This window comes from Manis javanica, chromosome 2, assembly GCF_040802235.1.
Source record: "Manis javanica isolate MJ-LG chromosome 2, MJ_LKY, whole genome shotgun sequence".
Lineage (NCBI taxonomy): Eukaryota > Metazoa > Chordata > Mammalia > Pholidota > Manidae > Manis > Manis javanica.
Window position 1 is genome coordinate 7,252,243 of NC_133157.1, and position 26,584 is coordinate 7,278,826.

Genomic DNA, 26,584 nt, shown 5'->3' on the forward strand with positions numbered 1-26,584 from the left:
CTTAGGTTGCTTTCATATCTTGGCTATTGTAAAAAGTGCTGCAATAAACATAGGGGTGCATATGTCTTTTTGAATCTGAGAAGTTGTATTCTTTGGGTAAATTCCAAGGAGTGGGATTCCTGGGTCAAATGGTATTTCTATTTTGAGCATTTTGAGGAACCTCCATATTGCTTTCCACAATGGTTGAACTAGCTTACATTCCATCCAGCAGTGTAGGAAGGTTCCCCTTTCCCCACATCCTCACCAGCATTTGTTGTTTCTAGTATTTTCTACGTTGGCCATCTTAACTGGTGTGAGGTGGTATCTCATTGTGGTTTTAATTTGCATTTCCCTGATAATTAAGGTTGTGGAGCATCTTTTCATGTGCCTGTTGGCCATCTGAATTTTTTCTTTGGAGAAGTGTCTGCTCATATCCTCCGCCCATTTTTTAATAATTGGGTGTTGAGGCATGTGAGTTCTTTATATATTTTGGATGTTAACCCCTTGTCAGATATGTTGTTTACAAATACATTCTCCTTAGGATGCCTTTTTTTTCTGCTGATGGTGCCCTTTGCTGTACAGAAGCTTTATAGCATGATGTAATCCCATTTGTTCATTTTTGACTTTGTTTCCCTTCCCTGAGGAGATGTGTTCAGGAAAAAGTTGCTCATGTTTATATTCAGAAGATTTTTGCCTACATTGTGTTTTAAGAGTTTTATGGTTTCATGACTTACATTCAGGTCTTTGATCCATTTTGAGTGTACTTTTGTGCATAGGGTTAGACAATAATCCAGTTTCATTCTCTTGCATGTAGCTGTCCAGTTTTGCCAACACCAGCTGTTGAAGAGGCTGTTGTTTCCCCAGTAAAACAGACTCTTAATGCCCTGCTGGGCTCATGGGACATGCATCATCTTAAATGTGTGTTTTAGAAAAAGAAAGTCTGCAACATCCTAAGCAAAGTGTCCAAAGTAATACTTTAGAAAAGAAACCACAGGATAATTCCAAAGAAAACAGAAGGGAGGAGAGAATGAAGTTAGGAGCAGAAATTTAAATAGAAAGAAGGATACAACAGGAATATGAAAGTCAAATGTTAACTCTTGGAAAACATGAAAACATGGATAGAAATTTGGAAAATGTCTCAAGACAGAGCTATACGGCACAAAGAAACAGAAGCAGGAGTAAAAAAGGTATAAAACTATAGATTCTATACACACTAAAAGGGTAAGAGAATGCTACAGGTAATGAAATGGGACATTTCCCAGCAAACTGTAACTTCCCAAAATGATTCAAGAAGAAAAAGTCTGAGTTGCCCTCTTCATCACAGAAATCGATTCAATTATTAACACATCTATATACATATACATAGAACATTTATATATATAACACATTATAAAGAGCAACAGACAATGCAATAACCTGTACATATTCAAAGGGCACAGTCTGACAGGTTTTTAAAAATAAACTTTCAATTTTAGAAGAGTTTTAGATATTTACAGAGAAATTGGGAAAATAGTGTACAGAGGTTCCAAATACCCTGCATCTCATTTCCCTTACTGTTAACATCTTTCATTAGTGTGGTACATTTGTTATCACTAATGAACTACAACTGATACATTATTATTAACTAAAGTACATACTTCATTCAGATTTCCTTAGTTTTCACATAGCATCCTTTCTCTGCTCCAAGATCCCATCGAGGATACCAGGTTCCATTCATCACCGCGTCCTTGGGCGCCTCCTGGCTGATGGCTGCTCGGCCTTCCTTGGCTTTGATGACCCTGACAGGTGTGAGGAGCGCTGCTCAGGGAGTTCACGGGGTCCCTCTCCGGGGATTTGCCAGGTGTTTTCCTCGTGGTTAGCCTGGGGTTGTGGGTTTTAGGGAAGAAGACCACAGAGGTCAAGGGCCACGTCCACCGCATCACTGTTGACGTTGACCTTGACCCCCTGGCTGAGGTGTGTTCTCCGGTTTCTCCAGGGTAAGGTTCTCCTCTCCTTTGCCACAGGTCCTCTTCGGAGGGAAGTCACTGCACAGCCCCCACCTAAGGAGTGGGCAGTTTTGCTCCACCTCCTCAAGGGCGGGGTATCTACAGAAATTATTTGGAATTCTGCACAGGATGTTTATCTCTTCTCTCTCATTTATTTATCAACTTAATAAAATATTTATTTATATCAGAATGGCCTCATGGATACTTATTTTACAATATGGTTGTAATCTAATATTACTTTATTTTGTTCTTCAAATTGTTCCAACTTTGACCATTGGGAACTTCTGAGTCCCTTTGACATATACCCTTTGTTGTAGTTCTTGAGCAATTTGAACAATTTTTGACATATATAAATGCCCATGAAACCACCACCACAATCAAGATAGTGAACGTACTCATGACCCCCAAAAGATTCCTCATGCCCCTGTGTAATCTCTCTCTCCTAGACTCTCCATCACACATCCCCTAACTTACCGATCTGCTTTCTGTCACTATAGATTAGCTTGCATTATCTACTTTTATATAAATGGGACAAAATAGTATGCACTCTTGACTGCCTGGCTTCTTTCACTCACCATAATTATTTGAGACTCAGCACATTCTGCAAGAGACGAAGGGGCAAAGGGATACTTGGACGGAACCCACTGGGGTGTTCAGGAGGGGCACCTGGTAGGGGAGGAGAAGTGGCAGACTGAGGCCAGGAAGGGTGAAAAGCTGGCTCTCCCTTGATGGAGGCAGGCGGAGAAAGTGCATAGATGGAAAAGGGCCAGTTGGGTCCCTTGTGCCAGGACAGAGCAGAGGTGCCTGGGGGCACATTGCCGCTGTATCAGAGGCAGCTGTAAACCCAGGCCTGGGGTCAGGATGAGGCTGACCTGAAGCGGGAGGCTGGGCACTCATGACACAGATGGAAACCAGGGGAACGGGGAAGAGGTAGTTGAGAGCCTGTGCACGGGGCCTAGAAGGGCTACGACTGAACCCTGAGAAACATGCTTCTTAAGAGACAGGGCTGCAGAAGAGAAGGAGACAGGGAAGTGTGTCCAAAGAGGAGGAAGGAAAACAAGAGGGGGGGCCCAGAGCCACAGAGGGGCAGGCATGTGGAGAAGCCTGGCCACCAGTGTCAGATACCAAGGGGAAGTCACAGAAGTTATGACCCAGAATGGGGCTATGGGCTGACAGGATCTGGGCTATGCCTGGACAAAGGCTCCTCCTCTCCATTGTGAAAGAACCCTGGGTCTCAGCCACTTGTCCCCAGATGTCCCACAGCAACAGCAAAAAGCAGAGCCATCCCTGGGACTTGGTCAGACTTAGTCCCAGGGCTTCACCCAGCTCAACCACAGCTGCTCCCACAGCTCTCAGGTCTTGTGGGCATTAAGTGGGACTTTGCTCAATGCTGGCCACAGACAGGAGGTCCCTGGCTGGAACAAATTAAGGAAAAGGCAGCGTAGGGATGAAGGGCAGTGAGCACTGGATGGCAAGCCAAGAGGCATGGGCCTGCCCAATCTTGGCCAAAAGGACAAAGGGAGAACTTTGCCAAGTACTTTGATGGATGGGCAGGTCATTGGGTTTCCTTCCCTATATTTGGCAAAGGAGTTGCACCTGCCAGGTGGGCAAAAAACAGGGGTCTGCAGTACAAGGCCTCTCTAGGCTTCAGCCTCTCCCTATTCATTCCCCATTTAATCCCGACATATCTCAACGCAGGCGGTCACTAATCATCGCTCTCATTTTACAGATGGGGAAACAGGTTCAAGGAGGTGAAAAGGGAGCTAATGGATTTCTCTCCATACCCCCTCCACTCCCACCCCCGCAGTGCGGAGCAGGAAATGAGCAGCTAGGTCAGCAAGACACACTAGTCAACGCCCCAGGCCACGCCAGCAAATGCGGCTGGGAGTGACTACTCGGCAGGGCGGGCGCCTAGAGGGCCCCTTCTCCACAGGGACTGAAGGAAGTCGCTAGAGAAAAATCCCCAAAGGGCGAGTGTCCCTGAAGAGGCTTGTTTCCCCATGTGTAAGACAGGGACGGTTGCCCATCGTTTTCCAGCGCTGAGGCTTCCAAGGTCCCACTCGCAGGGGGTCGTCCTGAACCCCAGGACGGCGCCTGCAACTGTAACGGACCCGGGACCGGAGGGCTCGGCGGTTCCCTCCAAGCGCCCATCCCGGCCCGAGTCCCCGTCCCAGGTGGGCATCCCTGAGAAGGGAAAGTTGCCTCAGCGACCCACCTGGGTCACCGGCGTCTCCGAAGCCGTCGTCCTCGCCTTCCGCGCCCGCCTCCACCGGCACGCCCAGGTCCCCGTTGGGGACCGACATTGCGGGCTCGCGCGACGATGGGACAGGGTTACCGGCGCGCTAACAGCCAACTCCCGGCGGATGGTGAAAGCCGCCGACGGAACTCGGAGCCGAGAGCGTGGAACCGCCGGGGTGAACTGCTGGGAGGCGTGGTCCCGCCCCCAGGGCCGGAGCCGTCAGGCCTGAGCTCCGCCCCCGCCCCCGCCCATCTCCCCGCCCCCGGGCAGGGCCACCCTTGGCTGCCCGCAGAGAAGCCTTGGTGGTGGGAGCTGCTACCTTAAGCCTGGGCAAGCTGCCCCAACGCTGCCCTCATCGCGGCCCCATCCTGCCGCTGGGGACCTGCGGGTCGATCTGCGAGTCGGCGCCTCCGCGTGGACGAAATCCGACACGCGTGGTTTCTAAGGCCCCCTGTGTGTATGAGAAATTTTATGGTTCGGGCCACAGAAGAAATGGTGCAGCAGTGCGGGAGGGCAGAAAGAGCCCGAGTCGTGGGTCGGGTCGGGTCCGGCCGTTTCAGAGGCCCTTACGGACCCGATGGCATGACGCTTTCTCCGGCACTCTAAAAGAAGGGTTAAATATCTTTCGATTGGGTACCACAGGAAGAAGTCACTAACAACATATTACGGGCTTCGCTGGGGCCCAGAAGCCAACCTGCGAGTTCTGCATTCGGCCCCTGGTCACCACCAAGAATCATTCCATCTACATGTTCAGAAGCCAGACATGTAGCTACTCTCAGACATCCCAGGGGTATTTCTGAGACTCTGACGGGTGTGTGGAAGGTGGGTGCCGGGGTGGCACACCCTGTCCCGCGAGGGTTGTCCCTCCCAGGTTGGCGTCAGTGTCATCCCAGGAAACCCTCCTGGTGACGGAGACCCGCCCCTTTAAGGTGAGCCCGCGCCCCGGCCGCCTTCGTTTCACGCGCCCGCCCGCAGCTCTGCGGGAGCGAACATGGCCCAGGCGGCGCGGGCGTTGTGGCCTGGCGGGCGCGCTTCGGCCTGGAGGCTCGGCTGTCGTCCCCCGCCCGGACTCCCAGCGCAGAGCCGCGCCGGCTTCGCGGGGGCGGCGGGAGGCCCGGGTCCCGCCGCCACCGCCCGCAAAGGGAGCCCGCGGGTCCTGGGAGCGGCGGCGCTGGCCCTGGGGGGTGCCTTGGGGCTGTATCACACAGCGCGGTGGCACCTGCGCACCCAGGACCTCCGCGCCGAGTGCTCAGCAGCGCAGGTAAGTCCGGGCCGGACCCGGACGCGGGAAGGAGAGCCGGGGTCCGCGCTGAACTTAAGGACTTCTGGGAACAGCGGGGTCCGGAATTGCCCTCTCCGTTTGCTCCTGACCTTGGGCGAGTGACTTGGTTCCAAGTCTCCGATACTCAGGGCCTTCATCTGTGAAATGGGGGCTCTACGAATGCCTGCTAACTGGAATTGTTTTTGTCTTAAAGTCATTTTCTAACATTTTTTAAGACTCTTTAATAGAAAGATTTGGAGATCACAGAAAAGGGAAAAGGGAAAAGAAAGCCTCTTTCCCAGTTTATCACTTTCCCAACATTTTGTTGCCCTCCCTGCATTGTCTCCAGATCCTAAAGTTGTATATTTATTGGTGTTAGTATTTTAGCAGAACCGAGGACCCTTAGGCTCCAGGACCAGAAACAGGGAAGGACAGGGAGGTGTCCCTATAGTCGGGTGGTGGCCCAGCTACCCTTGTGATGCTTTATACCCCAAACCAGCACAGCCTTTCTCTGCTCCAGGCCCCACCACCCACCCGCAGGGCCCCTTTCCTGGATGCAGGGGAACGGGGGTGGATAGAAAGGGAGTAGAGCCTCTGTGTCGCCTTGCCGACTTCCATGGGCCAGCCTCAGTTTCCCATCTGAATAACCAGGAGAGGTGGATTGCACCTGTGGCTTTCAAACATGTATGCGCAGCAAGCTCACCTGGGGCTTCCCTGCTGAACATATCATCCAGGGCCGTGGCCCAGATGCAACCCACCCCCTTGGAGATTTGAGGTGGACCCCACTCTGCAAACGCTGGGCCCTGCCCACTCCCCCAGAGGTCCCTTGGGTTTGGGGAGTCGGGGGTGGGCACTTCAAGTTGAAATTGATTGCTCTGCTTGTGGGGGGCTGGGTGAGGTGACGTCTGGTATTCACTTGGGACAGGAGGGAGAAGAGAAGTGCCTGTCTAGTGTTGGAGGAGACCAGAAGATTCCTCCTACACTGACTTCCTCCTTGGGATTGGATGGATGCTTGAGGCTGTGCCATCCACTGCATGTGCCTGCACCCCACCCCCCTGTGCCTCCCTTTCTCTCTGCCACCCACCCCATTCTTCCCTTGTTCTCAGGGTCTTCCTAGAAGACTCCCCTGGCAACAGTGTGCTTGTGGGTGGGGCCTGGGCACCAGGCCTCAGAAGCCCCTCTCCCTCTGCTCTCCACCCAGCTCTCCCTGTCCAGCCGCCTGCAGCTGACCCTGTACCAGTATAAAACGTGTCCCTTCTGCAGCAAGGTTCGCGCCTTCCTTGACTTCCATGCACTGCCGTACCAGGTGGTAGAGGTGAACCCCGTGCGGAAGGCTGAGATCAAGTTCTCCTCCTACAGAAAGGTGCCCATCCTGCTGGCCCAGGAAGGAGACAGCTTGGTGAGCTTCAGGGAGCACCCCCCATGTGCCGGGTTGTCCTGGGGTACTCCCAAGTCAGGCCCTGCTCTGCAGCCCTGGGAGGAGCTTGGGCTGTCTGGGCCTTGGCTAAGGATTATGACAATTACAAGCCATCCAGGTCTAAGAGAGGCAGAGCACCACGGAGCTTAACAGTGTGAGTTCTGAAATCAGGGTGGTCTGGGCGCTCTGCCATCACTGACTGTGTAACTGGGGCCAGTCACTTAGCCACTGGGACCTGCTTCTTCATTAATTAACAGAGGACCATACTCTCCAAACACAGAGAATGTTTGGCATAGTTTGTGGCTCCTAGTAAGTAGTTTCTGGAATCCACTCTGTTCCTCAGTGCCTGAAAGGCCAGGTGGGTGAGTGGGCAGAATTCAGACCCTGGGTCCTCCTCTGACCCTCCTCCCCATTAGCTACACGTGGGTCTCCTTCACGCAAGGTGGGGACTGGCTCCTGGAGGGAGGAGAAGGCTCAGTGGGCATCCGTTTTGGGGCAAGTCCCCAGGGATAGGTAAACAATGCCCGATTCCACCCGCCAGTTTAATGCCTGGGTGCCATGTTGTTGAGCCTGCTGGGGTCAGGCGGCCTCCCTGTCCCCGGCTAACCCAATCTCTCTTCCAGCAACAACTGAATGACTCCTCTGTCATCATCAGTGCCCTCAAGACCTACCTGGTGTCAGGGTAAGAGACCCTCAGACACCCAGGTGGTGTTGCATTTTGCCCCTTCTCTTGTCTCCAGGGAGGCCTCATCTGGCGTCCTACATGGGAGCAGGGTGGGGCTGCTTCTTGGGTTTCCAGAATGGGCCGTGGGTGTCCTACTCTGAGATGCCCCATTCCTCTCTACATCTCCCTGTCAGGGAAGTGCTTCTGTTGTTTGCCCCAAGTCTCTCTTGCTGCAGGCCTTCCCCGAGAACCCATAAAAAGGTAGAAAGCTTTTGTGAGTTGGTCTTGGCTCCACCCCGAGTGGGTCAGGCTGAGGTAGATAGTCACCCTGAGAGGTGGGGGCTCAGCCTTCATGAGGAAGGAGTAGGGGTGAGACCCTGGGTGTCTCCCGAAGGCAGCCCCTGGAAGACATCGTCACTTACTATCCACCCATGAAGGCCGTCAACGACCAGGGCAAGGAGGTGACGGAATTCTGCAACAAGTACTGGCTCATGCTGGATGAGAAGGAGGCCCAGCGACTGTATGGTGGGAAGGAGGCGAGGACGTAAGTGGGGCTGGGCTGGCCCGGGAGTTGGGGCAGGGGATGAGGTGGCGAGGGCAGGGGCAAGATGCTGTGAGTGGGCAGCAGTGGGAGACACGAGGGCTGGGGATGTGCCACGGTCAGGACCTCCTGCTCAAGCCTCAGCTTCCCGTCCACATGCTGGGCGTCTAGGTAGGGCATCTGCTCCTCCCAGGCCCTGGCTTAGGAAGCGAGGCTTAGGCCTGTGTTAGGAAGCCCTCCCGGTCCTCCCTCTGTCCCCCTACTTGCCTGCAGGGAGGAGATGAAGTGGCGGCAATGGGCAGACGACTGGCTGGTGCACCTGATCTCCCCCAACGTGTACCGCACACCTGCCGAGGCTCTGGCCTCCTTCAACTACATCGTCAAGGAGGGCAAATTTGGGCCTGTGGAGGGCGCCGTGGCCAAGTACATGGGCGCAGCTGCTATGTACTTGATCAGCAAGCGGCTCAAGAGCAGGTGACAGTGGGCATGTATGTGCATGCCTGAGGGCCTGCTGTCCCTGAGCACCCAGCATTAGCTAAATCAGGACTCGAATGCAGAACCGATTGCCTCCCTTACGCCAGGGAAGCAGGGCTGGCCTCGGAGTCCAGAGCTAGGTCCTGGCCTTGTGCCTTCTGATGTTTCTCTCTTCATGGGTGGGCTTCTTGTCCTTCCTGGGCCAAGGCCTCCCCATGTGGGGCAGATAACTGAGCTCTCTGCAGGTGTATCTCCCAACCCCTAGGGAGCAGCCCTGGGCCCCAGGCCTAACCCGTGTCCCCACCAGGGCAGGGGTCACAGTTACCCTGATGGACCTCCCCTTCCCTGCCCAGGCACCACCTCCAGGATGACGTGCGTAAGGACCTCTATGAGGCTGCCGACAAGTGGGTGGCAGCTGTGGGCAAAGACCGGCCTTTCATGGGGGGCCAGAAGCCAAACCTGGCTGATCTGGTGAGTGTGGTGGTAGCTGGGGCTGTCCAGACTGCGGGGCCTGTCCTTGCAGATGGGGAGGCCCAGCTGGGGAAAGCCTGGCTGTAGGCAATCCCTAATCTCATAGCTCTGCCACCCCAGAGGCACCTGGTTCCATTTCTTGTTAGGGGCTTAGGAAAAACCAGCTACAAGAACTGTCCTGGTTCACATGGGAGGGCATTTTCCCAAAGCGGCTGCCGAGGAAGGGCTGGCTGCAGGCCCACCGGGACCCAGGGGCCCAAGTGGTTACCAAGCTCCGGCTCTTCTGTGGCATCTTGGCTTCTTGAGTGGGCTTCAGCCTGAGCAGGTCTGGGCCTGGTGTGCCAGCCTCCGCCCAGCCAAAGTCCTGGGGTAGTGTCTTGTCAGCCTGGCTTCAGTGCCACTCCTTGAAGCTTTCCTGCAGCCAGGGTGGAATATATCGATGGCCAGGTTTGGGTCCTAGAGCTGGGTGGTGGGGTCCCCTCTCCCCTAATCTCAGGACCTGAGAGCAGGGGAGGGCATTTTCTCAAAGGAGGCTATTGGAGGTTTGTTGCCCAGAAAAGGGATGTAGGTGCTAGGCAGCAAAACCTGCAGCCATCCCACCCACGTTCCTCAAAGGCCCACGTGGCTCTAGTGGGGAGGTGGTGGGCCCCAGGGCACACAGCCGGCAGAGGCCAGCCACTCTATGCCCCCCAGGCAGTGTATGGCGTGCTGCGTGTGATGGAGGGCCTGGACGCTTTCGACGACCTGATGCAGCACACCCACATCCTGCCCTGGTACCTGCGGGTGGAGAAGGCCATCGCGGAGGCCCCCCGGTGACTTGAGTGTCCCTGCCATGAGGAGGGGAGACAGCAGGAGATACCAGCCGCCGGGGATCTGGGATGGTTCTGGGCGGTCAGGGACAGGGCAGTTCTGCCTCTTCCACCCCGACCGCTGGCACTCTCCTTTCTGACACTGGATGCCTGCTGGGGCCCTGGGATGCTGGAGGCAAAGCCCAGGCTCAGTTTCTGTTCACAGCCCCCTGAGGGACAGGAAGGCTACTTCCCTCACCCAGCCCCACAGGGCACCCCACCACCCCCTGTCCTGGGCCTTCCGGCGCTCTGCGCTTCATCCCTGCTTTGGGGCTCCCCGTGGTGCCCTGTCTCCACCTTGTATGGGGTTAGGGTCGGGCTTCGTCCCTGGACAGGGGGAGTAGGGACGGCCCCCTCCCTGTCTCCTCCTGGTCCCTACTCCTCCCAGCTGCCCCCGGGACTGTGTCATGTTTGCAATAAAGAAAAGGTTTGCTGTTCCCCTCGCAGCAGTGCTATGACGGAGGTCTGTGGTGGAGCCGTGTGGGACTGTGGTCAGCGAAGCTTTCAGAATGAGGCCACGCCCGGTCCTGGTGGTCACCACTGTTCGTCCTGTTTACTAGGCATCTGGCCTGGGGGGAAGGCTTAGGCTTTGTGTCACACTCCCTGGGACTCCCCGTGGGATGTGCAGCAAGGGGGTCAGGGATGCCCAGTGGTGCGGGCCAGCCTCTACACTTCACTGGCAGTGGGACTCTGCACAGTGCTGCCCCTCTGAGCCTGTTTCATCGTCGGTCAGGTGGGCATGATGATAGTCCCACCTCAGGAGGAAGTGGTGAGTGCGGGATGAGGACATGTGGTCAGGTGCCTGGAAGGATGCTCATCAGCAGGGGCCGGAGTTCTAGCCTCGCTCTGTAGACCAGGAGACCACAGTTCAGACAGCACCTTCTGGAGCCCCTCTTACAGCAGGGGACCATCCCCTGGGGTACAGCCCCAGGCCTGGGACTACACGGGGTGGATGCTGCAATAGGGGTCATTAGGGAGAAGCTAGCTCTGGGAGCGAGGGTGGAGCCCCCTTCTGAGCACAGCACCCTGGATTGAGGGTCCCTGCTCCCCTAGTCTCAGCTGATGAGAGGCATGATGACTGGACAGGTGCCCAGTGAGCCAAACTCTGTCCCCTGGGCCTTCCCTATTGGGGGGTGACTGGGCAAACCCCCAGGCCCTCCCCAGAGAGTTTAAAATGTTATCTTACTAACTCATGTTCTTTATAATAGCAAATGTTCAAATAAGGTAGAAGTGTGATGAGCAGCCGGAGGCTCAGTGTGACCTCTGGAAACAGCCCCAGCTTCTGCAGGGCCGGTCGGCCACCTGCTGGTTTTCCTTCCCATCCTGGGCATCTGCCTGGTCAGCGCACATTATACTGGCTCGTTCCTCATGGCTGCACAGCGGTCAGCTGCGTGGATGCACCACAGCCCACTGGCCAGGCCCGTGTCGTGGAGCACCACAGTGGCTTCCCTTTCCTGTCCCCTGGGAGTGTCCGTCCTGCAGCTGAAGGAGAGAAACTGAGGCCGGAGTCCACGCCTTCCCTGGCATGTGTTCCCGTAACCACCAGAGGGCGGTAGAGGATGCAGAGGCCTGGAGGAGATGGAAACCAGGCCTGGTTATGTCACCATATGCCACCTTATCCCAATTCTGGGATTGTGTCTTCTCTGGGCAGTCTTCATCAACCAGGACCTCTATTTGGCCCATCTGTAAAGTGGGTTTAGCATGTAAGGGTCTGAAGATGGTCACGTAGGAAAAGCCATGTCTCTCAGGGGAAAGGGCCCAAGCCAGGAGCCCCTCCCCATCTTGGTCATGCTCAGGTCATGGCATGTGCCCCAGGGCTGTGATGGCATCAGGCCTGAGGTGGGAACCCTGCCACTGGCAGCTGTGACTCTGGGCAAGCCCGCTTCTTGCCCACCTCTGGACCAGCCCTTGGAAGTCAGTTAACCTCCATGGGGTTGGTGCTGTGAGGGATGGTGAAAGTGGCACAGAGTCAGTGTGCATTGTTGACATGCGAGGGGCATTTTTATGCAGCTGGTGGGGTTGGCTGTTTTCAGAACACCCTGCTTTGTTCCCATCTGGGCTCCCAGAGCGCATGGTCAAGAGCTCCAGGACATAAGAAAGGAAAAGAGTCATAAGAACTGCAAGATCTCTCCCCCCTGGTCATCAGGAAGGGCTCCCTGGGGGAGGTGAGCCACAGCCAGGCCTTCAAGGGTCAGAAGGACTCTGGGTTTTTGCTCTTGGTGTTGTTAAATTTTAAAGTTTCACTTCAGTTATATAAATAATTAATGTTTAGTGTATATAGAACTTGAAGATAAGTAAAAAGGTGATACCAATTACAGTCCCACCATCTAGAGACATAACCACTTAAAATTTTTTTAATATATTCATGTACATACTATAACATATATGAAATTTAAGTTATATATAATAAATATACATACCTATACATTACAGTTAAACAGGGCCTATTTTGTGACAAGCACTATTTTAAGCACTTTACATGTATTACCTCATTTCATCCTTATAACATCCCTGTGAAGTAGGTACAAATACTCCCATTTCACAAATGAGGAAACTGAGGCATCAGAAAGGTTAAGTGAAATGCCTAGTATCTCACAGCTAGTAAGTGTCAGGGGCAGGATTTCAACCCAGATCTGTTGGTTCCGGAGTCTGTGACCTTAACATAGCTCATATTGCTACTCTCTCTCTAAACAATTTTTCTTTTTTTTTAATAAAATTTCTACCATTTCTAATGATTGTATGGTATTCTGAAGGCCATTTTCCTGGGGCACTGTTCCCTAATTTACCAGTTGAATGGGGAGGATTTTGATGGGCAGAAGTGTCTAATGGGGTACATACAGGGTTTGTAGTAGGGTGAACAGGGTGGTGGGCTGAATAATGGCTCCCAAATATATCCAGGCCCTCATCCCTGGAAACTGAATGTTTCCTTTCGTGGTAAAGGGAGTTTATGGATGTGATTAAATTAATGGTTCTGAGATGAAGGGATTTTCCTGGCTTTTCCAGGTGGGCCCTAAAGGTAATATAGTCACAAGTGTCCTTATGAGGGAGATTTAACTCCAGAAGAGATGTGACAATGGAAGCCAGAGGCCGGAGGGATGCAACAAAGGGGTCACAAGCCAAGGGATGCTGATGGCCTCCAGAAGCTGGGAGAAGCAAGGAAACAGATTCTCCTTTCCATGGACAGACACCAGGACAGTGGAAATCCCTACTTCACGGCAGCCAGCTGTGTGACCTTGGGCAAGTCACATCACCTCTCTGTGCTTGTTTGTCTACTGGATGAAGAGACTAAGACTTGCTTGAGGGGGCTGTTGGAAAGTTGAAATGAGACAGGAAGTGGTAATGGACGGCCCTTAACAAACAGTTTCATCTCCCAGCTCCCCTTCCCCATCCAGGATTCTAAACACAAAGCATAATTTCTTCTCGGTGCTTTTCGTTACAGCCTCTGTGGGCCTGGAATCTCCCATGGTTGGCATAGGGGAAGCCACCTGTGCTGTAGGATCTGGCTGGACCCGCTCTGCACCTCCTTCCTAAAGCTAGACCCTTTCACCTCTCGATCCTGAGAGAGCCATTCACTGAGTGCCAGCTGGGGCCCCACACACCCCAGGACCTCCCTCAGTCCTCAGCGGTTCTAGGAGGGCTGCTGCCGCCAGGTCCCCAGTTTGCAGATGAGGAAACAGAAGCTCTGGGAGGTGAAGGGCCTTACCCAGGGCCTCACCAGGAATAGGTGACGGGGCCCCAAATGCGGGTCAGTAGACCCTACGCATGCTGTTTGCATGGGGGTGTGCTCTCCTGGGGCTGCCCACCGGGAGGCCCAGGAGGCAGGGGACCCGTGCCCATACCAGGCCCGGCAGGCTGGGCCCACACCACGACCCACCAAGGGGCAGGGGGCACTTTGCCTCAGGCGGGTACCCCCTGGCTCCTGGGTGCTCTCCTGGGCCAGGAGGCCACCGAGAATCTGAGAAACACTTGGCAGGCCGGTGCTTGAATCCTGGTGCCTGGCACTGTGACCCTGGGGGAGTCTCATGCCTGAGCCTGTTTCCTCATGAGCAACATGAGCACAATACCCTTCTTACAGCTCAGGGGGCAAGGGGACTTGCCCATGTTCATAAAAGGGGACACGTTGAGCTGAGATTCGAGCTAGCTTTACTGCCTCTGAAGCCACCTTCTCAACTGCAGCCACTGGCCGGGTGCCCCCTTTCCGGATCTCGCTGCTTAGAGCCGGCAGGAATGTAGGGGGCGGGGAGGGAAGCAGTCCATGCACCGGGCCCAGCTGCCCACGTGTGCACCTTGGTCCCTGACCCGCAGGGCTGAGAAGAAGCTGGAACAAACCAGCTGGGCCCCATCACAGTGGCTGGAGAGACTCATTCAGGGCTGGGGCAGGAGGGTCAGCAAGAGCAGGGATGGGCTGGGGGTGCAGGGCAGGGAGCCAAGAATGAGGAAACTGAGGCCAGAGAGGGGCAGAGGCCTGCCCCATCCCCTGAGGGGGCGAGACAAGCCTAGGCCTCCTGCTCTCTGGGGTGGGGGGGTGGCCTCCTTTGGCCATTTGCTATCTCCCATCAGTTCAGTCCTGTGACCCAAGCCCGCGGCAGTTGTGCAGGCTGGTGAGGGAGCTGGCTGCACTCACTCAGGCCCAGGCGGTGTGCAGCCTGCACGGGGAAGCCCACCTATCAGCCCTCACTCCACAGAGAGGAAACTGACAGGAAGGTGAGGGACTTGCCCGAGGTCACTAGGCTCCTGTAGCCGGTTCTCCCCTGACTGCACTGGCCTCTGCCATTTGTGTTGGTGTCATTTGGCTGCTGTTACAAGTTGACATCAACTTGGTCTCTTAAAACAATACAGATGTATATTTCTAGAGGCTGGGAGTCAAAATCAGTTTCACTGGGCTGTAAAAGGGTGGCCATGGGGCTGGTTGCTTCTGGAGACTTGGGGAGAATCTGCTCCTTGCCTTTTGCAGCTCCTAGAGGCTGCTGGCATTCTGTGACTCGTGGCTTCTCCCTCCATCTGTAGTCTCTGCTGAGACCTCGTGCAGTCTCTCTGGTTCTCTCCCTGCTTCCCTCTCCCTAGTTGAAGGACCCTTGTGATTATGTAGGGCCCACCTGGATAATCCCAGATAATCTCCCTATTTTAAGGTTCTCTGATTAGTAACCTTGATTCCCTTTTGTCATGTCACCTGACTCACAGTTCTCAGAGTTAGGAGGCGGGCATCTTTGGGAGGAGGCATAACTGCCTGGCACACCACGAACATCTGGACGGCTTCCTTCAGCCAGCAACCATTCATTAAGTGCCTAGAGGGTGCTGGGCACTTACTGGGAATGGTAGTGAAGAAAGTCAATGAATACCTGGCCTTCAGTGGGAGGAAACATGATAAACCAAAGCAAGCAAGCAAGCAAGCAGGACAGTTGATAAGAAAAGGGCTAGAGAGAAAAAGAAATGGGCTGGGTTGGGTGTACGGATGAAGTTGCCATTTTAAACAGGGTGGCCAGAGAGGTGACTTGCAAGTAAAAACCGGAATGGGGATGATGGAATGAAGGAGGCGACCGTGGGAAGGCTGGCTTGGTGAGGCTGTGGGCTTTACCCACCTTGGGGCACCTCCCAATGTCAACTTCAGTGCTGGAGAAGCCCTGCTTCAGCCGGATGGCATCAAGGACCTGTCCCAAGGGGGACTGACTTGCCAAGACCCAAGGGTTGGGAAATGGCTTACGCCTATTACCCTGTTAATGAACAACTGAAGCTATCGTCTTGTTTCCTAGGGCTGCCGCAACAAACCGCCATGAACTTGGGTGGCCTGAAACAAGTCATTCTCACCACTCAGGAGGCCAGAGGTCTGAAGTCCAAGTGTTGGCAGCGCTGGTTCTTTCTGGAGTTGCTGAGGGAAACTTCCTCCCCTGTCCTTGCTTCGGGTGGCTGCCCGCCATCCACAGTGCCTAGTAGATGCATGAATCCAACCTCTGCCCTATTGTGCATGGCCTCTCCATGTGTCTCTCTCCTCTTGCATGTCTCTGTCCAAATGTCCTCTTCTGTAAGGACGCCAGTCACTCTTCTTAGGGCCCACCACAATCCAGTAAGACTCATCTTGACTACATTTGTAAAACCCTAACATCCCCAAAACATTGAGGTTCCTGGTAGATGCATAGTGGCTCATGCCAGTTTCAGAATGTACCATGTCTCCTTGCAGCCTCTGAATGCCAGAGCCCCCTTGTCGATTCCCCAAGCTGCTGGCCTAGCCCTCTGGTACCCAGGGCTGCCCAGGGACTGGAGTAAAGACAATCATTTAACAAGCGTTTTATTGAGCACTTCATGCCCTGCACACTGTCCACCTGGGGCCAGAGCCTCGCCTTCCCCTGGGGAGACAGGCAGAAAACAGGCGGGGCCCCAACATCTCTGCCCTAAAGGTCGGCAGGAAGCAGCCATGAGGCTGGGGAGGAGCAGGCAGGGAGGTGGAGGCACAGCCACCTTTGAGGGTGCTTCGGGCAGGAGAGCATGACTGGCTCTGCCCAGGCGGAATCCGATGAGGGCAGAGGGGGGATCACTGGACTCAGCAACTCAGCGGGCACTGGTGACCTGGCCAGAGCACCCAATCCAACCAACGCCCATGTTCAAGAGGGACTGCCTCTTGAGAAGCCCAGGGGGGTAGCTTTCTCATTTTCTGATGAGAAAAATGGGCTCCGTTTCTAACATGTAAAAGCCCAAACACCACCCAAGCCCAGATCAGAAAAATCAGCTCTGCCATCAACTTTAAAACAACTTTATTAGAAGGCTCTTTTAAGTGACAACTTCCAATTCTTAATTTGCTTTCTCACAAATTCGTTATAACTATACTTATATAGAACAATAATCTTTTGCATTGATCTTTGCATCCTTTTTAAATTGTCCTCATTGGGCCAATCTGGTGGAATGGAGTGAACTGCGACGTGGAAGGTGATCAGGTTGCTGAGCAGGGGCAGTGGGGGGCCTGGGAGGGAGGGAGCCCACCTCACAGGTGGGGAGCTGGCTGCCCCTCCTCTACCCACCGACCCCAAACTCACAGCTATGGGTACCTCACTGCCTCGTCATCTGAAGGGTGAAATAAAGAGATCCTCCCAGTAATGATTTGGACTTCTGTCTTCAACAGAATTGAGATTTTTGCCACTCTTGCCCCATTCAAACCCTCAGATTCTAAGGCTTCCTGGGTGCAAGCGGTGCCCTATCCTGCCCAAGGACATGTCTCCATTATCGGGGGACCTCCCCTTCCCTGCTGGCCTTTCTTCTGTCGCCAGTTCCGAGAGGAATTTCTTTGGACAGATGTGACGTCAATGCGGCCAGGGGTAGGAAGGTCACTCCCCTGGCCCCTCCTTCCTCTCCTCGCCCCACCCTGAGGGTGTTGGGAAGGTATAATCAACCATGAACATAAATATGAATAAAAAATGAACTTGAAAATGACAGGCTATTAATTAAACAGATCTATAAAAATAGTTAGGACATAACTCTGTTCAAATAAATACAAAATAAATAGGCTCCAAGCAGTGTGATCCTCTGCATCAGTGGAATGTGAGGCTGGTCCCATTTCACCCCCCGTCGGGAGTGGACATGCATCCCCGGAGGCATCAGAAACAGACTTTAATGCAGTCAGCTAAGCTACCTGGTTCCCTCCATCTTCCCTCCGGAAGCCCAGAACTTACACATTTGTCCAGCTTTCCTTTCTGAACAAAAAAACCCTTTTCCCAACAAAACATAATTAAGGCCTTTAACACCTTTTTCTTTTATCACCGGGGCACAGACATATCGCAGAAACGGCCCTCCCCATTGCTGCCCCATTGCCCTCATGCCAGAGTGGGGACAGAGAGCTGGTTCTGAACTGGTGCCAGTCTGGACAGAGTCCAGTGCCAGCTCAGAGTATCATGAGACCCGAGCAGCGGAGGCAGAGGCCCTTTGGGTCCCAGGACCCAGCACTTGCCTACGGTAAAGCCATGCACCAGGACTCCAACGGTGCGGCTTGGCCTTGCCCCTGAGGGCACAAGCACATCTGGGCACCCATCTGTTGGCGAGCTTGGAAGCCAACAGCACGGCTCAGATGAGGGTGTGCACATAAGCCAGGCTCCTCCCTCTTCCCTGCATAACCTAGCCAGAGGCAACGCTGAGGGTTGGGAAGCTGGGGTGGTGAGGTCAGGGAAACACCTGCCCGCACGCACGAGTTGAGGGAGAGGTGCGAGGAGGTGCCTGGGGAGTAAGCTGGTAGCCCTCCTCCTACCATATTAAATAGCAGCGCGGAAGGAAGCAGAGTGGGCCTGGGGAAGACTTCCAGCAGGCCAGGGGCCGGAGGCCTGTGGCCGATGGTCTGGCTGCCAGGAGATGGAAGTACTAAGCTGGCCTCCAGGCCCTGCTATTTGGCAGGCACTGCGGGAAGCGTCCTGTCCCTATGTGCAAGAGCCGGTGTCCTGCTGACCCATGGACACTGCGGAATTCTCACACGAGTTCCCTGGAACAGACATGAGGGTCAGCCAGGGCCAGCAGGACAAACCTGGTGGGCCTGCCAGCTCCTGTCTCTCCCTTGCAGGTGCATCCCAGGGTTTTCACAGCTTGGCTTAAGTCAGCTTAGTGTTGGCACATTCACAGAATGAGACGGCTGCACATCCCAGGGCTGCAACCCAGGATCAGTGAGTCCTCTGGGAGGGGCTGCCTCCTGCCCGTCACCGAGACTGCACACCCAAGGTGATCTTCAGGTTCTCGTACACCACGTAGCTGATGCTCACGGCTGGGATCACCTTCATGAAGTTGGGGGCCAGCCCCCGGTACAGGCCAAAGGCCCCCTCGGTCTGCAGGATCTGTTTGAAGAGGCTGCTCATGGTCACCTCCGGAGCTCCCTCAATGGAGGCTGCAGGGAGAGGGAGCCCATCAGAGGCTTTTCACCAGTTCCTCCCTGAGATCCCCACCTGCCTGGGAGACGGGCCCCAGGGGCGGGCCTAAGACCAGCCTCACCTTGGGCCTGCATCCGGGTCCTGACCAGGGCCAGTGGGTAGCTGGCCAGCTGGCCACAAGTACTGGACATGGTGCCACAGGCCAGGAGCACAAACACGCCGGGGTCTGCACTGTTTACAGCATACCGCTGCAGCCAGGCATTCTTGAGTGTCTGGAAGGGGAAAGGGGGGTAGGGATGAGCTTCTGAGGCAATGAGACTTGTGGGGAGTGGGGGGGGGGCAGTTACTGGATCCAGGCAGGAGGCAATCCTCATCACATGGGGTCTACAAGGCCACCGTAACTGGACTGGCTTGGCCTGGGCTGGGCTGGCTGCGGTCTTGCTGAGCTCCTGGCCTGCCTCCCCTTTGTTTCTGCTGTCACTGGGGATTCCTGGACAGGCTAGGGGGCAGGGATGAGGCGGGGCAGCACTGCCTTCCCCCATAGACAGCCTGACTTCCGTGGTCTGGAGAGCTGCCTGCCAAGCCCCTGGGTGCTGCCAGGGGCAGGCAGTGTGACAGGGGACACTTGCAATGAACAGGTGAGTCTAGGAGGAGATGCTCTTTGCTGCTGTTCCTTGTCCCAACCATCCCCAGGGTCTATCAAGTCTATCACAGGTGGGCGCTTGGGGAAGAGGGGTCTTCTGAATCTCTGCTGATTCAAGGCCTCACCTCGTAGACGGCTAGGTCTATCCCGGCATAGGGGATGATCCCCAGCATGTTGGGGACATAGCCCTTGTAGAAGGCGGCCACGCCCTCTCTGGCCAGAATCTTCCTGGCACAGTCCAGCATGCCCGAGTACTGGCCTGTCTTGCGCAGAGCCATCCGGGTCTTCAGAACCTGCAGAACCCAAGAGGAGCGATGGACGTGTGAGCACAGCCCACTGCTGACCCCTACCCCGCGTGCGCTGCCCTCCCCAGGATCAAGAGAGCCCTCACCTCCATTGGGTAGATGCTGCTCTGCGCAATGGCCCCTGCCAGGGACCCTGCCACAAGTCTCTCATGAATCCTCAGAGTCTCCTGGTCACTCCCAATAAGACGCTTGATCTAGAACATGGAGCAAACAAACTGATACATCCCCGAGACCAGTGCACCCGCCCCTGCCCCACCCCTCCTCACGGAGCCAGCGAGGTTTAGCAGAGACCTGGTGTCCCTGGCACAGTTGGTGCTGCCCAGAAATAGAAGGAACTGGCCTGCAGTGATTGGCAGCAGACCCGGGGTTGGACCCAGGCCTCCTGCCTTGCCCTGCTGTCCCTCAGGTACAATGACTGGCTCCAGGTTCGGCAGTATCAGGGGGTCAGGGACCTTAGCCCAGGGTAAGCTCAGTAAGCAGCTGCTGACTGACGACAATCCCTGGGGAGCCGTCCTCACCTGCTCGTAGGCCATGAACTTGATGGCCGACTCGGGGGCAATTTTGAGGACGTTAATGCCGTTGCCCCGCCAGAGGGACTTGGCCCCTCCCTCGCGAATCATTTGGGTGAAACCACCCACAATGCACATGTTGTTGCTGCGGGAGGCGTGGACCTGAGGAGGGAAGAATAAAGTGGTCAGAAAAACTCAGCAGCCAAGGGCTGCCACTATCCGACAAAGAGCCTCTTCTCACTGCTGGATGGAGGTCGGCAGGCTCCTTCTCAGTATTCTGAAGACTAAGCACAGTGAGAATGACACATGGCTGCTCCAGGTCCAACTGTATCACTGTGCACCTACTATGTGCCATGCACCTACTGTGTGCCAATGTTGTGCTAAATACCTCCAAGGCGCTAAACAGCTCCATGCCTAAACACCACAAGGAGCGCTTTTTAAAATTAAAAAATTTGAGCTTTTTAATATGGGAAAGTTTCAAACATATATGAAAGTATAGAGAATTATTCAGTGAGTGTCCATAAAGCCATCATCAGCTTGAACAATCATTAAACCACAGCCAATCTATAATCCCTTGCTGCCCCAACTCCTCCTGGATTATCCCAGGCACTGTGTCATTCCACCCAAGGACTGCTTTTAATCTCTACAGCATTCTGGGGAATTTGGTTAAGAAAAACAAACTGAGAGGAAATTTATTCCAGCCCCCTAGTTTCACAGGTGAACAGTCCTAGAAGTGAACTGACTGGCTCAAGGTCACACAGCTGTGGGGCAGGGTTGGAACCCGTCAGACTCCATGCCTAAAGCTCTTCTCCCTAAACCACTCTGCTTCCCGTCCTGGCACAAGAAGGGAGTCCACATTCATCTGCCAACAGGCTTAAACCAACGCAGGCTCTGAGGGCAAATGGGGACAGGGTAACACCTTTTCTGAGCAGTGTTCCTGGCACAAAAAGTCCCAGAACACAAGCAAGGGGACAAGGAGGGTAAGTGGCCACTGTTCAGACGACACTGAAATCCCACGGATCATCGTCATACATGTCAGTTTTGCAACCCTATCCCTGACCTGGGTCTAGCTTATCTGCCCTGTGGACGTGGAATCAGGCTCCTGGCCAAGGTGATGGTGTCTGGGCCAGGTGAGCATCCCCTCGCATTGGAGCCTGTGTGGTGCCCTACAGAAGACCAGCTTCCTGCCGCACCCCAGCCCTCACCTGTCCACATTACAGCCCTGCAAATGTGACTCCTGGCTCTAGTGACTCAGATAAAATTAGATTGGCTGTGTACAAAAGTTCACCAGGGTCCAGATCTAATGTTACCCTGTCTGAGCAATAATTACACTCTAATTCATTGGGTTAGAAAAGTATGGGCTCAAAGAAGGGCACCAGACAAAAAAAGGGGGAACCAAGCCCCCAGAGAAGCCCAGGGAAGAAAGCAGGTGGTTTAGGGCCTTTCTCCTACGTACCTGCATGAGCACCTTGAGTCTGTCCAGGGGGGCTGTGCAGGTTCTAGATACAGCCCCTGCCCCACCTCCAGCCACGAGGTGTCTCCACCACATTCCCGTCTGCCTCTCCTCCACCGTAAACTCATCGGGAACCGTCAGATTCTCGCCCATGTCAAAGATCTGTGAGGAAGACCAGCGAGATAAAACAACTCCAGACAGAGAGGTAGGTCCACAGCCCTCCACTGCCCAGAGGGGCTGACACCCCAGGGGCCACACAGATGCTGAGAATGCCATGGACTCGGGGGGTGGGAGCTGATGGGTCCCCTCCCCTTCACTGTGTGAGGGTGGCAAAGCTCTGGTCCCCGTTTGTGACCTTGGAGAGGCAGGTACAGAGTCCATCCAAGAGCACAGCTGGGAGGAAACAGTTAAAAACCCTTTGGACAGTCCTTTGAGACACTGCCTGGGAGGCTCCAGCGAGAACAGCTTACAAAGCCATTTCAGATGAGGATCAGCCGGCTGGAAGTACTCAAAGGATCAAATCAGGGGTGAAAATTCTTCTGAAACCTGATGTGTAACCGAATCATGTTGGCAGAGCATTACGCAAGGCCCACAAATACGAGAGCTGCCATGCCTGAGCAACAGACACCCTGTCTCCTGGAGGCCTCCTGGCTAGTCAGAGCCAGCCCTGCTCCGACCCCAAGGCTGCAGGCCAGAGCTGCTGTGAGCCTGCTTCTCCTGCCAGAGCAGTCCACTTAATTTCACCCTACCTGGTGTCAGGGCACGCCAGGTATCCCCTGAGGGGGAGGCCCTGCCTGACACCTTGGGAGACAGATGAGGAGAAGCACCCCGGCCTGGCCTCCTCTTCAGCTGACAGTCAGGGTAGATAAAACTACAGACCCAGAGGCGCCCCGCATGAAGGGGGCTTGCCAGCAGAGGGTCCATGCAGCCCCTATCAATGAGGGCACATCTGTATTTCTGAACGACTGCTGGGGAGGGGTGAGAGCAGTATGTGTGGGCCCAGGGGGACGTTTTCTTTTGCCACAGAGAGAAAGGACACAAACAAGTGGGGCATGGGGGGAGCCCCATAGCTCTGCTGTCCCGCACCCCATGGGAAGGCTCACACTGGCTTTGGCAGCACAAACAGGTTCAGGAGTGGGTGTCTGAAGCTGACCTTGAAGAACAGGCTGCATGTGGGGATGGGAGGGCACCCCTGGCAGAAGGAACCCTATGTCTGGGGAACAGTCAGGACAGTCAGGGTGCTGGCATGAGGGGGAGCCAGGGAGCATGGGGGGCTGTGATGGGCTGGCCGAGGAGTGGATGGTCTCGCTGTTGAAGAGGAGGCAAGCAGGGCCCCCACCCCAACCCTGGGATGGGGGCTGATGCTGGGTCAAGGGGACCCTGTGAACAGGTGAGGGAGACACAGCCTTCTGGCCAGGGGACCCACCGTGGAATGCTTCCAGTACAGGATGATCTCTGGAATGTTCTCCACAGGATGCAAGAGGTGATAGTCTCTCCACTCATTCCAGTCGATGGTCATCGTGCCATTTTTATCCATGCTGCAAGACAAGTGCATGGTCGCCCACGTGGAAATAGGCCCCATCTGTCGGCTGCACGTCCCACCTCTGGGCAAGCCAAGGGCAGGCGTGGGGCCACCAGGGAGACCAGAGGGGTCTCTTTCCCAAGGAGAAAGGCAAGGGGGCTCCACACCCCACTTTGCACAAAAATGGGAAGATAATGGCCAATGAGAACCCCATTCTGATCAGGCACAGAGGTCAAGGAGGGAGGCAGTTGCCAGGGTGAAAACAGATACTTACTAGGTGACAGGGCCCCAGAAGTGGCCCGTGCGTATTCTGACAGACACACAGAGGAGGATGCAGAAGAGAGAGGAGAAAAAACATAAGCAAATGCTCTGAGCGGGTGTTAGTGAGGCCGGCACACGCACAGCACAGCACAGCACAGCTCGAGGACGCGGGGGAGGGCACAAGAGGCTGCCGCCCCTGACAGGCAGCTGCTTTGCCCTGTGGTTGGAGATGCTCAGCCAGGAGAGGAAGCCACTCCTCCAGCTCCTCTGGGCGATTTGCGCCCCAGGCCCACAGCGCTTCCCTGTCAGCTGTCTTGGGGCAGCACTGTCTGATGACAGGGTTAGGGAAAAGCTTCCATCCTCAGGGAGAAGCCCACCCTAAACAGAGTGTGGCTGCATGAGTCCCTCCCCACCCACCAGAGGGGGCTGTTCCTCTCTAGCCTTTCACCCACTTGAAATCCCCCCAGCTTGTGTCTTCACGGGTCACTGGGGAACGGGCCCACCTCCAGGTGATTTGTGGATCTTTAAATGAGCCAGGCCTGGAGCCTGGACAGCGGCTGGTGGCTGGTTACTTATTCATCTCATCAAACCATCGGAGCCCAAGTTTGGAGAAGCAGGTCAATACAGCAAATGGCCCCACAGAGCTGGTTCCAGAACCTTTCTTTTGTTAAACCACATACAGAGGCTGACTAAGCCCTCACCTCTTGAGAATTTTTTCTGCCTGCTGCTCAGATATCTTGACTCCCAGGTCCCGCAGGGACTGCATGATCTCCTGAGCATCAATTCGTCCTACAACAACAAAGGCCGTGAGCCAGGAGCCAGGCCCAGCGAGAGGCCCCACGGGTCAGCGGCTGGCTGGGGGGTGGGGAGTGGGCAGCGACACACTCACCATCGTTCTTTTTATCCAAACTCTTGAATACCAGCCTCAGTTTCTTCTCATGATCTTGGAGATAATGGACAAACTCTTCAAAGTCTAGCTGTCCATCGAGGTCTTTATCTCCAGCCTGTACAATTTTCTATAAAACAAAAGTAAGGTTTGGCCTTTAGCTCATGTACCAGCTTTTCCTTGTCCCTCATGGTGGCCCATCCCCAGGAAACACCAGGAAACACCAGTGCCAAGCCGTGAACAGAGGTGGCCCCAATGACCCAAGACACGTCCCCTGTTCTACTCTCCAAGCCACCACTTGGATCCCAAGGGCTGGCCAGAGCCCACCTTGCTTCCCTCACAAGAGGAAAAAGAAGGCCTCAGGAGGACCCTGAGACAAAGGCTAACAGTGCAGGCACGACACTTTCTCATGCCAAGCGTTGTGAAGACCGGCCTGCTGTCCTGCCAGGGTCAGCTGCTTGGCTCCCCTGCAGCACTGTCCCTGGCACCAGGCCTCAGCACCACATGCTCTCTGCCCAAATGTGGGGATTCCATCAGGAACTCTGCAGCTTGGCCATTTTATCTTTACAAGTGGCACTGACCCAAGAACAATCGGGAGTCCAGGGGGAAGGAATGGGGCAGAGCCCACCCCTGCCAATGCCTGATTGGCGGAAACACTGCCAGAAATAACTTGGAGGCTGAAGAAGTGGTAATAGCCATGGAGAATTATTTGTGGGCATGTGCTTGATGGCACTGCCAGTCTCTGATCTCAGCGAAGCCAGATGATGTAACCAACCATAGTTCCAGGCATGGAACCAGGCATGGAAGAGCGGGGTAGCTCTACTTAGTAATAGTTTATTGGCCCAAGAAGGCTTTGAGACCCTGCTCTTTGGCAGTGAGGTTTCAAAACTGCACCTGCCTTTCAAGGTGAGCTTTGTTCAACAGCTGCATTTGGTTCTGGATGCTCAGCAACCGCAAGTACTCCACAGAATCGCAGACAGTGGCCTGCTGAGTCCTCCCAAACAGCTCCAGGAGTAGGTATTATCATTTCCCCCATTTTGCAGAGGGAAACAGAAGCTCAGAGAGGTTAAGTAATTTATCCAAGGTCGCACAGCTAGGAAAGTAATGGGCGGGATTCAAGCTGGGCCTGTCGGACTGCAGAGCCACCTCCCTAGAGATTCCACTGCCACCCTAAAGGTTAATCCCAAGAAGGTGGGGGACACAAATGAGTCACTCCAACCCAGCAACACTCCAAAACTACGACCAATAATCTCCATGGGGAAATGGTTATAGTCTTCCTGAGTTGCCCAATCTCTCAGTGAGAAATACATCCATTCACTCCACAAGCCAATACTGGTTTCCAAGTCTTCTGAGACAGTGGGTTTGGAAATTGATGTACCATTGGCTAGCCGGCATTCTCCAACGATTATTCAGTTACTCTCTGAATCACCTGATGGCTCTGTTATTGCTCCGCCACTAAGGGTGCTGGGAGGAGGCCTGGACAGATACCATGTCACCTAACATGATCCAAAGAGCAATACAAGGGAGGCATCTGGAAGCTGAAAAAGATGCTGATAGTATTTTTATCTGCCATCTGGAGTTATGTTAACTTCCTGCAGACGTGTGTGCTCTCAGCCAAGAATGATACAGGCATTATGTACAGGGTTATCACTCTAGACTTATTGCAGGAGAGGAAATAGAATCTACGTGCCATTTAGGGGGGAGGTGAACACCGGGTACAATGCTCTTTGGTGTTCAGGCTGCCTGGTCACCAACGCGATCCATGCACCTACTGGGGTGGGTGCCCTGTGATACAGACAACCCAAGGACATGCTCACTGCAGCTGGTTTCAAGTATCCTTAAAGGCCCTGCTTCTACCTCAGAATGAATAAACTGCTTTGTCTCCTTAGGATATGCGAATCACCACCCCCGGCACACCCCGGCCTCCACCACTACCATTTGCACAGAGAATAGTGTAGCATCTGATTTAACAGAGAAATCAGGGCACCCCTTTAGGAGGCAAGCGACCCCACAAGCTCTATAACAGTTCCCCCTTCTTCAGATCGTAACAACTCCTGCTGCCGTCCTCCCTTCCCAGGCCATGAGCTGGTTTGCTTCACCAGGGGCACAGCGCTGCCAGCTCTGCCTCCACAGCAGGATTGTACCCCCACTACTTCTCAGAGGTCCCCACCTGCCCCCAGCAAGAGAACTCTTTCCCATCTCCCACAAGTGCCTTCCCTATAATTCCAGCCTTCCTGGAAGTCACATGAAAGTCAGTCATTTCTGCGACATGATGCAGCCCTTTCACCAGAT

General features: G+C 54.5%; 2 protein-coding genes and 1 long non-coding RNA gene across 17 annotated transcripts in view; 1 reads left to right on the forward strand and 2 right to left on the reverse strand.

Annotated features, from left to right (window-relative positions):
• Positions 1–1,293: 1,293 nt before the first annotated feature.
• Positions 1,294–4,744, reverse strand: LOC118970453 (uncharacterized). 2 transcript variants are annotated; one of them, XR_005058462.2, is made up of 3 exons: positions 4,523–4,537; positions 4,180–4,386; positions 1,294–1,839 (listed from the first exon to the last, which is right to left on the reverse strand). It is a non-coding gene; the product is annotated as an uncharacterized lncRNA (long non-coding RNA). The 2 variants fall into 2 exon arrangements; XR_005058461.2 differs by having other exon boundaries at positions 4,180–4,744.
• Positions 4,745–5,155: 411 nt separating this feature from the next.
• PTGES2 (prostaglandin E synthase 2) lies at positions 5,156–10,316 on the forward strand. Of its 8 annotated transcripts, none has more exons than XM_017661706.3 (8): positions 5,411–5,464; positions 6,666–6,731; positions 6,824–6,863; positions 7,505–7,563; positions 7,944–8,089; positions 8,360–8,560; positions 8,914–9,031; positions 9,725–10,316. In XM_017661706.3, the coding sequence occupies exons 5-8, from the start codon at positions 7,977–7,979 to the stop codon at positions 9,845–9,847; spliced, it is 555 nt and encodes a 184-aa protein (XP_017517195.2). In that variant the 5' UTR covers positions 5,411–5,464; positions 6,666–6,731; positions 6,824–6,863; positions 7,505–7,563; positions 7,944–7,976; the 3' UTR covers positions 9,848–10,316. The 8 variants fall into 8 exon arrangements, with proteins under 8 accessions (XP_036863981.2, XP_017517190.3, XP_017517191.3 ...); XM_037008087.2 differs by having other exon boundaries at positions 5,413–5,464; positions 7,940–8,089; XM_017661701.3 differs by having other exon boundaries at positions 5,158–5,464; positions 6,666–6,863; positions 7,940–8,089.
• Positions 10,317–16,608: 6,292 nt separating this feature from the next.
• SLC25A25 (solute carrier family 25 member 25) overlaps positions 16,609–26,584 on the reverse strand; it is a 30,799-nt gene continuing 20,823 nt past the window's right edge. For 3 of the 7 annotated variants that reach the window (XM_017661693.3, XM_017661697.3, XM_017661692.3), the window contains exons 2-11: positions 24,296–24,422; positions 24,108–24,195; positions 23,420–23,455; positions 23,050–23,161; positions 21,627–21,785; positions 20,180–20,332; positions 19,748–19,855; positions 19,482–19,649; positions 18,835–18,985; positions 16,609–18,730 (exon numbers count right to left, since the gene is read on the reverse strand). In XM_017661693.3, the coding sequence (XP_017517182.1) occupies positions 18,546–18,730; positions 18,835–18,985; positions 19,482–19,649; positions 19,748–19,855; positions 20,180–20,332; positions 21,627–21,785; positions 23,050–23,161; positions 23,420–23,455; positions 24,108–24,195; positions 24,296–24,422 (1,287 nt within the window). In that variant the 3' untranslated portion in view covers positions 16,609–18,545. Of the gene's footprint in view, positions 18,731–18,834; positions 18,986–19,481; positions 19,650–19,747; positions 19,856–20,179; positions 20,333–21,626; positions 21,786–23,049; positions 23,162–23,419; positions 23,456–24,107; positions 24,196–24,295; positions 24,423–25,190; positions 26,488–26,584 lie in introns of those variants that run through there. The other 4 variants (XM_017661696.3, XM_017661698.3, XM_017661694.3 and 1 more) reach the window with 2 other exon arrangements.

Excerpts from the sequence above, each read along its gene's own strand:
- PTGES2 (XM_017661701.3), top strand. The coding sequence starts at position 5,195 with ATGGCCCAGGCGGCGCGGGCGTTGTGGCCTGGCGGGCGCGCTTCGGCC. Across the intron at positions 7,564-7,939 it reads AAGACCTACCTGGTGTCAGG|GCAGCCCCTGGAAGACATCG; the intron begins GTAAGAGACCCT and ends TGTCTCCCGAAG. Across the intron at positions 9,032-9,724 it reads AGCCAAACCTGGCTGATCTG|GCAGTGTATGGCGTGCTGCG; the intron begins GTGAGTGTGGTG and ends TATGCCCCCCAG.